The sequence below is a fragment of the Phaethon lepturus genome, unplaced genomic scaffold, assembly GCF_000687285.1.
Source record: "Phaethon lepturus isolate BGI_N335 unplaced genomic scaffold, ASM68728v1 scaffold19357, whole genome shotgun sequence".
NCBI lineage: Eukaryota > Metazoa > Chordata > Aves > Phaethontiformes > Phaethontidae > Phaethon > Phaethon lepturus.
In genome coordinates this window covers 9,155-19,232 of record NW_010552744.1, presented here as the reverse complement: position 1 = coordinate 19,232, position 10,078 = coordinate 9,155, and the positions used below count along the sequence as shown (strand labels likewise).

The window sequence follows — 10,078 nt, the reverse complement described above, 5'->3', positions numbered from 1 at the left end:
AGAGTGGGCAAACAATTCCTGCTTTCTTTGACTTTTGTTACAGTCTCAATCTTTCTCATAACATGGGAAAAAGAGGAAGTCACTAAGTCTGTTGTTACTGTTTTTCATGGTGGTGTTTAAGGTAATTTTTTTTGTACAAAACAACTTTCAAGAATAAAATTACCAAAAAACTTGGTGAAGTGTTGTGCTAATGTAACAGGAGCTTACATCTAACATCTTTCTTAACCAAAGGTGAAGGGTCCTTAGCATGTGCTGCCGTGTGCCTGAACTACTCTTGCCAGGAATGGATCTCTTCTTGTTAGTACATGTTTTTTGCTGCCACCTTGTATCATTCCACTTCCCTTAGGGCTTAAGAGGGAGAGCTATAGACATTTCTCAAAGTGGAAACTTTAAAAACTCAGGTAGTTGTGGATGGGAAAAGTTTCCTATGCTCTATATTTTTCTGCAACAATAAAAATCAAAAGTAACTTTCTGATGAAGGTTGTACTTCTCAAACACTAGGTTAATGTTCAGGTTGGAGAGGTGGTTAAAAAGCAGCCAGACCTGCAAAGCCTGAACAAGCATATTTTTTATTAAGAACATTGAACGTGAAATGAAGAAGTGAAGCCTTCCCATTTGACTGAAATAAAATCCAGTCCTCAGAAGTAGCTAGTAACATAGGCAGGCTGGCTGCCTGCCTACCCTGCCAAGGGTCAAACTAAACAGTTCTATCACACCCAGCCTGCTAAGGATAAAATGGTTTAAGGGCAGCCTTCCTCTGCTGATTGCTGTTAGAGACTGTAACCCCCCTGCTTCCCTGCCCCCAAATTACCTCAGACCAAATTGTATTATCAGGGTGCACGTATGGGCAGCTTCCTTCAGGCCTATTTTAATTCAAGCAGCTGTGGAAGTCTTCTCTCACAGGAACAAAGATGTCATTAAAGTGAAATTCAACAGCACAGTTAAGACTAGGAAGCTGCTGCCACATTTTAACCAGTTTCTAAGCATTTTCTCTCCTCTCTTTTTCTAACATGGGTCAATAAGGAGCCTAGTCCAAAGAAAGATCTGTAATTTAGTTTTCCTATCTATGCTATTAGGCCTCCTCCCATGCCACTACAGCTTTCCTGCAACAGTAGGTGCCTTCCACACATAACAGTCTTATGTTTCACTCAAATATTCACATGAAACTTCTGAAAACAGGAAAGCTGAGACATGGTTTATAAAATTATCTTGTATTCAGCTATTTGGCTGTAGGGGGCACTTACCTCTTCTTGCTTTGTGTAATTTCTTCAGGTGTTTTGTTTGTTTGAAGCAGAGGTACTTCTGGAATAGAACTGTGCCCAGGTTTTCACCTTTGGCAATCTGGTACAAAACATCAGAATACCACATTTGGTCCTTAAAAAAAAACCTCGAACGTGGAGGGGCTGAAAGGAAGGGACTCAGCCTATAATATAATTATACCCCTTAGAAAGGGTTAGTATTCAGTTGTAGGGTATGGGGTTTGTGGTTTTTTTTTCTTAATGGAGGAAGAGAAATATTTGTTTTTCAAGACCAATGAAAAAAAAGTGCTGACACAGGCAATATAATCCTGCCAGCTTAAACTTTGTCCCATAAGCTCTCCTGAGAATAATGAAAGATGGACACAAAAATAATACAAACTGATAAGAGAACACAAAAAAAACCAAAACCAAAACCCCAGCCCATTTTATGAAGAGCCTTGGCGCTTCTGGAAAATGCTTTGGATCTGTAAATTATGCCCTAGCACAACAGGGGAGACAAACCTAGTGCCACAGGGTTCCCTAATGTGAGACAATCCCCCTCCCCTTTGATTTTCCCATCACCTTGTCACAAGTACTCAGAATAAATCCTCCTCTGACTGGTTCAGAGAGAAGCATCTGGAGTGAATAGCTGCCACAACTTCCATCTTCACTCGCATCTCTACAGGAGACAGTAAAGCTAAGGCAGCTCCTATTGCCACAGGCCTTCAAGTTTGGTATGCACGCTGGAATGGCTATTAAACCCAGTTCATGAGCAGCCTAGGGGTTTTTTTGTTGTTGTTTTTTGTTTTTGTTGGGTTTTGGGTTTTTGGGGGTTTTTTTTTGAGTGGAACAAAGGCAGTCCCTTTTGCTCAAATTCTGGTTTGTCCACCTCTGTCACTTGGAATTTATTAGTTCCCCTTCCTAAATGCCACAAGCACGGCTGTTCCCAATGTTCATGTGGGGCTGGCTCTTCCTATGCCTCAAGTTTTGGCACAGTGAGATTCAAAACTAAGATCTAGCAGACCTGCTGTAGCAAAAAGGGGTGAGGGCAGTTCGCTTTCAGAAGTCTGCTAAGACAGAAAGAGGTCCCCTTCACATCTTTATGTGGCATATGGGAGAGGCATATTCAAAATCAGGAAGAAGGAAAGATGTTTCAAGGCCCCAGGTGGGAGTTTTCCTCCCCCTTGTAGCACCATTAAGAGACCAAGACATGGGCTCGTGCATGGCAGTTTCAATCAGTTAAATTCTTTCTCATTCTTCTTGAATGCAAGACCACAGGGGACCGTCCCATTCTTCCCCAACCCAGCAGGATGCTCCAAAGCTGGCAGCTGCCCTGGGTCAGAGCAAAAGTGAGACCTCTGGCTTCAGACCTGTTAGGTCTCCTTGAGGACATTGATCTTGGCACAGATCTTGAGAGCTGGTCCCAGCTTGATGTTCATGGCACTCATGAGGTGTTCCTCCTTCAGAAGCAACAGGGCCTGGCCATCAATTTCCTGTGACCGAAACTCCTCTGCAATCTCCTGGCAACCTGTGAAACCAAAATCACCAGCAACTAAGAAACAGATGTGCCCTGGGCACTATGCTTGCTCCCACTCTTTGGGCTTCTGGCTGGCATAGCAAGCAAGCTAGGAATCTAACCCCACACGCACACTCCAGTCTGTCTGAGGACAAGTCATCCATCTGTATGACCTACTCCAATTCAGAAACATGCAAAAGCACAATAAAAGCACCAGGCACCACTGACACCGAAAGTGAGCCAACAAATTTCCCCATGCTACTGGATCACAGGAGTGCAGGAAAGGATCTTAACTTCACCTTGCAGTGATGCAATGAACTCGTACACTTCCTCCACACTCCAACGACTGGGATTGCTGGACAGGAAGACTGGGTTGATGCCATGTAGATCTGGGGTAGGTGGGGCCATACTAGAGTTTGCCAGGTCCCTCTCTCCATGACTGGCCCGTACTGATAGGGGTCCTGGAGATGTAGGGGACAAAGCTTCATCATAGCTGGAGTTATCAGAGCCTCGACTTGAGTCTTCCTGGCCCTACAAGCCCATAGGAAAGAAAGAAAACAAAAAGTGTTTTGTAAGAAATTCATGATTACTAGGTGCAAAACAAGACATTGGGAACAGCAGTTGTCCCAACAGTCTGGGACAACTGTCTCAGGCTGTTGGTCCAGGCACAGCTGACATAAGAGCTCCCTGATGCCAGAAAGGGAAAAACTTTACTCTCACCTCCCCTCCTCTTCCTTCTGCCCATCCCCCCCACCCCCCCAGTCCATTCCTCTTCCTCACATCAGCACTGAAGCTCATTCAATTCTTCTATAATATGATTCAAATCATTCAGGTGGAAGAATGCTAGTCAAACAGGAAAAGTGCATTGTTTTCTACCAAGGCTGTCAGCTGATCTCACTCACTGAGACTTCTGAGACACATGCGGGAGCGAACGCAAAGTGAACAGAACAAGTACAAATGTGAATCTGCTTTCTGCAGTCTATGAGCAATTAGAACAACTCACTGTGCCTTATGTAACAACTGTGTCAGTGTGCACTTGGCACGTCCTGGATGACTACATCCACTGTGAGAAAGTAGTGAATCCAGCTGCGACAATTTTTACACTGAGACCTGCCTTGACAGAGGCAGACAGGACTGTGTTCTTACCCTGTGGCGCTTGCCCTGGATCTTTGTTCGAGCAATTTCAGAGCTGCTACGCCGCGGTCCCCGTCGGCGCACACGAGCATAGTTAGCTTCCTGGAATTCCTTCATCTTCTTCCTCTGCAGCCGAAACTGATGGCTGCAGCTGACATTGTACCTCAAATAAGTAGAAGCAGAACAGCAGTTAGGAAACAGCAGTTCTCAACCTACCGCTTCTCCTTGCTCTAGATGGGGATAAAACTCCTCTTTACCATTAAGTCCTGTTCCTCCCCCTTCTAAGACTTCCCCTTGGAAGGAACCAGTCCAGACTTCAGGCACAAGCAATAATTGGACACCAGAGTCTTGATCTAACATCTGAAGGTCAATTAAGTCATTCCCCTAAGGGAAAAAAGACCCATAACAAGCACTCTGCTATCAAAAGGAGGCAGCAATGACTAATCTAGCTTCTCCCCAGGTTTTTTCCCCAATGCTCCCTTGTGTCTTTGTCTAGTACCAGTGCAGCAGACAGCTACCAGTATGCATTTGTATAGTCAGTCAAACATACACTTGACTGAAGAGGGGTTCTTTGAAACCCCAGAACTTCCCCCTTCCCACTTCATTTTCTGAGCAAGTCAGAAATCCTGTTTACACTCAACACCATATCCACCTCTCTAGACCTAGAAGCATTCACAAATCATTTAGAGTCCTAAAGGATGTCTGTGGCCAGTGCATCCCATGGAGGGAGGATCAGATACACTGAAGTGTTGTATGCTACCTGGAAAGGGGCACATGCCCTGTTCCAGAGAATGTATAATCAGAGAAAAGGAAGATTATGATTTGCTGTTACCTTTTAGCACAGGTCATGGAACAAAACCTCTTGGAGCCACGGAACTGGGTTGCTGGGGCATACTTTCCACAGTATTCACACTTCAGCAAGTTTGCCTTCTTATCAAGCTCTAGTGAGATACAGAGATATGCACCAGTTGATGATCTGAACTGAAGCAGATCACACACAATGATTCCCCATTCCACTACTCTTCTTCCAAGCAGACAGATTCCAAGGACTATTCTCTACTGAATCTACTAAGCAGTTAGCTGGGGGAAGAACCTGGGGAAAGAACGGCAGAAGCTCCACTAATTAGGTCCCCAAGATATTGAACATAGGAGTTATTTCTCCTTGTCAGTACTGTTTCACTGAACAAAGAAAAAATAGCACATCCCTCATATCCTACAAGGCTGGGGGGGAAATCTCCATCACTGCACTCTCTGCTGTGTTCACACAGCCTTCAGAGTCATTAGAGACAGGTACAGTTCAGATTCTCCTGCTTACAGCGTGTGTTAGATCATATTAACAACAAAAAAGTATTGTCTTTTGGCACTCAAGAAAAGGAGATCATAGGTCCATAACTTCAATCTCTAAGGAGTTAGCAGGAAGGGCAGGAAGAGATACAAGTCCGTAATGTATAAAGTTAGCAATACAGTATCAGAGAGCAGGAACTTTCAGTGACACTAGCTAGGCCTCCTGGTGCTGAAACTCACCCATAGAAGCACTGTCCCCCCCCGGAGAATTGCTGGACAGGTTTTCACTCTGGCCAGAAGGAACCTCTCCCTGCAATGGTTTCTCAGATTCTTTGAGCAGTTGAGAACAACCCACCTGGAGAGGAAGAGATGTGCCTATCAGTAAAGGATTCTCTGTGTCCACCACCCTCTGTAAGGTATATGCCGTTCACACCTTATTACAGCTCAGAAGAATCCCTCTGCCTACTAGGGAAGGAGAGATGCTGAACAAAGTTATTACTCCTTCCTCACTCACAGGCTTGGTGGTTCATTCAAAGATCACCAAGTACTATCTGCCTTGAATATCCTGCAATTCCACGTAACTACATGTCCCCTTACTTGCTTTAACTTCACTTGCTGCTTGTTCAAAATGCAGTGCACCTTTCCCTCACTAAAAATCAGACTGAAGAACCTTCTTACAATTCCTGCATAAATTATTGCTTTGGGGACTACTGGAGAATCATAGAATGGTTTGCGTTGGAAGGGACCTTAAAGATTGTCTAGTTCCACCCCCTCTGCCATGGGCAGGGACACCTTTCTCTAGACAAGGTTGCTCAAAGCCCCATCCAACCTGGCCTTGAACACTTCCAGGAATGGGGCATCACTAGAAGGAAAACAGTTTCTATCACACTTTTACTCCTTCCAACTCATTCTCTTTAATGCCATCACTTAATGCCTTGCTTCATGTATAACACCTCCCTCCTTTCCCTTCTTCTTCACTACCTGTATCTCGGGCTAAAGAAATGTTGAGTTGGAATACAGGGAAAGAAACTCCTGTCCAAAGATGGAAGACTACCACCCTCCCTAAAGAGTGCTATACCTCCTTCCCCTACAGCAGAGAATCCCTACCGGAAAGGGCTCTGCTCCTTCCTGAATGACAAAGCCTTCAATGATGTGTGTGAGGATCTGGGGTTTGACGATGGCTTGTGGGGGTTTGGAGTCTCCCATTTGACGTGACACCATTGCTAGGTTTGGGGTGGGAGCAGAAGAGGTAGTGACTGATGCTCCTTCACTTGAGGTGGTATTTGGAGTTGCAATGGCAGCAGGATCAGACTTATCTGGAAAGTTAACAGCACAAGAGTCAGCTACCTTTGATCCATCTACTTCGAATGGAATCGATCAGATCATTAGCACACACAACCAGAGCTCTCCTTTGTACCTCACCTGCAAGGCCACTCTTCTCCTCCATGTTTTTGGGGTTGTCTGTCACAGGAGAGGACCTGGCAGGCAGGAGTGCAGTGACACTGGGTGACTCCTCCTTTTCCTCCTCTGACTCTGCCTTGCGCTTTACCGCTAAGGTCTGAGACTTGCCCTGTGTGAATAAAGAGGAACACGTAAGCAGAGAGAGGAGCTCCAAAGCAAAGAACAAAACAGACCGAAGGCAAAAGGAAGATGCATCCTGCTCCACTGTACTTCATTTCCAGCCTGGTTCCTTCTCCTGGAGATGCGTCTAGCTCTCTCACAGTACATAGCTCTACTTAGGACCATTTGCCTAGCAGGGAGTAGAACTTCAGAAGACTCACTACCATACCACTATGATTAGGATCTGGTGTCCCAATTCATGTTGATACATTGATATAATACGAAGACACTGTGTGAACCTCAAAGGATTATTCCAGGAAGAAAGAAATGGAAGTCACCCAGCAGTTTCTAAACAGGCTTTAGGGTAAATCAGATCAGTGTCAATGAAGAAGAGTCAAAAGAGTAAGGGACAGATGTTGGATGAGAGCAGAGTTGTCCCCCCACTCTAAAAATCAGACAAATCCTGTGACACCTTCCTGAAGAAGCGGCCAGAGTTTAGAAACAGTCTCAGCAACTGGCTTAGGATATCTGAGCTGGCAAAGTGCTGTTGTCCCAGAGAGTTAGGCAGGCCCCAGCTGGACAATTCACAGCAGCATGGACGAGGCCTGTGGAACATAAGCCATCTTTGTTTTCCAGAGAGGATCCTCTGAGGCCTAGAGTCAGTGGCTGGTACCACACACCAAGGGGTCTCTGACCCAGAGGTATCCACACCTAGTGAGGAGAGGGGAGTTCAGTCTTCATGGCCCACTCTGCTCTCATCTTTCTCCTGAGAGAGACAACAAAGAGGCCAGTTATTGTTTGTATTGGGTTTATGTGGCAAGGTCTTGGTAGCAGGCAGGCTGCAGGGGCGACTTCTGTGAGAAGACACCAGAAGCTTCCCCTTTGTCCAATACAGCCAGTTCCAGCTGTCTCCAAGACAGACCTGCCACTGGCAAAAGCTGAGCCCATCAGTGACATTGGTAGCACCTCTATGATAACATATTTAAAAAAGTGTAAAAAAAAATACTGCACAACAGCAGCTGGGAGAGAGTAGTGAGAATATGTGAAACATCCCTGCAGACACCAAGGTCAGTGAAGGAGAGGGAAGAGGTGCTCCAGGCACCAGAGCGGAGATTCCCCTGTAGCCTGTGGTAAAGACTATGGTCCCCCTGCAGCCCATGAAGGACCACGGTGGAGCAGATATCCACCTGCAGCCCGTGGAGGACCCCACACCGGAGCAGGTGGATGTACCTTGAAGGAAGCTGTGACCCTGTGGAGAGCCAGCCCATGCTGAAGCAGGCTCCTGGAAGGCCCCACGGAAAGAAGCCCACATTGGAGCAGGTTTTCTGGCAGGACTTGTGACCCCATGGGGACCCACCCTGGAGCAGTCTGTTCCTGAAGGACTGCACGCCATGGAAAGGACCCACATTGGAGCAGTTCGTGAAGGACTGTATCCCATGAGAGGGACACCACACTGCAGCAAGGGAAAAGCATGATGAGGAAGGAGCAGCAAAGACAAAATGTTATGAACTGAACACAACCCCCATTCCTCATCCTCCTGCACTGCTCAGGGGGAGGAGGCAGGATCAAGAGTGAAGTTGAGCCCGTGAAGAAGTGGGGGGAGGTGTTTTTTAGATTTTTCTTATTTCTCATTATCCTACTCTGATTAATCGGCAATAAATTAAATTAATTTCCCTAAATTGAGGGGGGTTTTGCCCGTGATGGTCATTGGCAAGTGATCGCCCTGTCCTTATCTCAACCCATGAGCTTTTTGTTGTATTTTTCTACTCCTGTCCTGTTGTTGTGAAGGGGGAGTTATAAAGCAGCTTGGTGGTCACCCGGCAGCCAGCCAAGGTCAACCCACCACATTGTTAAATGTGATATTTAGTATGTGATGTGGACACCTACCCCATTTGGGTCAGGGTCTGAGTCTCACCTATTTACTTCATGCAAGCCTTTGAATGATGATGTGGAAGAGTAGTCAGTAATCCCAAGGGTTGGAGTGGAATTAGTGTTTTTGAGAGGAAAAAGCCTCTACATCCCTTTACCCAAACCCTTTACCCATCCCATCCCACTGACCTGGGCCTGGACTGTGATTGGTGTCCTAGGAATGAACAAAGAGAATCCATATGCTATTCTCCTTCTCAATGGTATCACTTACTGGCAACTGGACAGACTGCATGTAGAATGCTGCTGGCATCTGAGTCACTACTGGAGAGGAGGCTGGGCTCTTCACCATGTGGGCTGTGCCTTGAACTTGTGCCAAATTCACCCCTGTGGTGAGAGGAGGAGCTTCCTGTGAGGATGCTGGAGCTGAAGTTGATGACGGGGAAGCAGCATGGGCTTGGGAAACAGGCTGTACCACAGCTGGCATTCCCCGGGATGTCGGCACTGCTGCAGCAATCTGAGCCAAACCCAGTGCTTGGGCTTGGCCTGAGCCCTGCTGTCGGGTACCCACCACCTGCACTGGGATGTGTGGTGGAGGCTGCTGTGTTGCTGACATTTTGGCAGGCCCAAGCTGAGGTGGTTTGATGGGAGTGACCAGAGACTTTGACTGAATTGGAACAGGTGATTTGGTGGCTGGCTGGCAAGGACTGTCCTGCTGGAGCTGCACAGGCTGGGGTTGGGACTGCAACATGGGTTGCACCACAAGGGTCTGAGCCTGCTGCTGGTTTTGAGGTGGAGCTTGCTGCTGCGGAGGTTGAGCTTGCTGCTGCTGTTGGGTCAGAGATGGTGCTTGCTGCTGTTGCTGCTGTTGGGCCAGCTGAAGATGGGTGGCGGTATGGAGGAGCTGGGACTGGCGGTGCTGGAACTGCTGCTGGTGATGAATGGCAATCTGCTGCTGGATCACCACCTGCTTCTGCAGGTGGATCTGCTGCTGCTGCTGGATCAGCGAGTGTGGCTGGATCTGTGTATATGTGGCTATACAAACACAGAGTGGGAAAAGAGGAGAGCACAAAAGTTAGCAACAGTGAAGCTTGGAACAACAACCAAAAAAAGGCAGGCAGCCACTGCACTGGTTTGAATCATTAAGCTCCAAAAATCACTGATAGCTTACCGTCAGAGGACCCGACGGACTAAATCAACTTCTCCTGAATAGAGAAGGATACAGAGAGGGACAACCCCTGGAGACAAGCTTCTGGGAGCCCGAAGGCAGGGAGGAGTGTTGGAAAACCTCTCACCACTGGACTTTCAAATGGCAGTCTTGCCCAGCGGGCTTGAAGAGAAGGAACAGCTCTGCACCTACCTGAGCTGATCAATGTCTGGCTGGGTGCCGGTGTAGCGGTCCTGGTCAGGTTCATGCCCACCGTTTGCTGTCCGCCACTGTCTGTTTCACCCTTCTTTGCGGCTGCCTTCTCTTTCTCTG

General features: G+C 47.0%; 1 protein-coding gene across 1 annotated transcript in view; it reads right to left on the bottom strand.

Moving 5' to 3' along the window:
• Positions 1 to 2,441: 2,441 nt before the first annotated feature.
• Positions 2,442 to 10,078, bottom strand: part of PHC1 (polyhomeotic homolog 1 (Drosophila)) — a 13,330-nt gene continuing 5,693 nt past the window's right edge. The window contains exons 6-14 of the mRNA XM_010291315.1: positions 9,959 to 10,078; positions 8,873 to 9,633; positions 6,595 to 6,742; positions 6,280 to 6,488; positions 5,413 to 5,527; positions 4,721 to 4,829; positions 3,901 to 4,051; positions 3,054 to 3,285; positions 2,442 to 2,766 (exon numbers count right to left, since the gene is read on the bottom strand). The exon at positions 9,959 to 10,078 is cut by the window's right edge and continues 367 nt beyond it. Coding sequence (XP_010289617.1) covers positions 2,612 to 2,766; positions 3,054 to 3,285; positions 3,901 to 4,051; positions 4,721 to 4,829; positions 5,413 to 5,527; positions 6,280 to 6,488; positions 6,595 to 6,742; positions 8,873 to 9,633; positions 9,959 to 10,078 — 2,000 coding nt within the window. The 3' untranslated portion in view covers positions 2,442 to 2,611. The remainder of the gene's footprint in view (positions 2,767 to 3,053; positions 3,286 to 3,900; positions 4,052 to 4,720; positions 4,830 to 5,412; positions 5,528 to 6,279; positions 6,489 to 6,594; positions 6,743 to 8,872; positions 9,634 to 9,958) is intronic.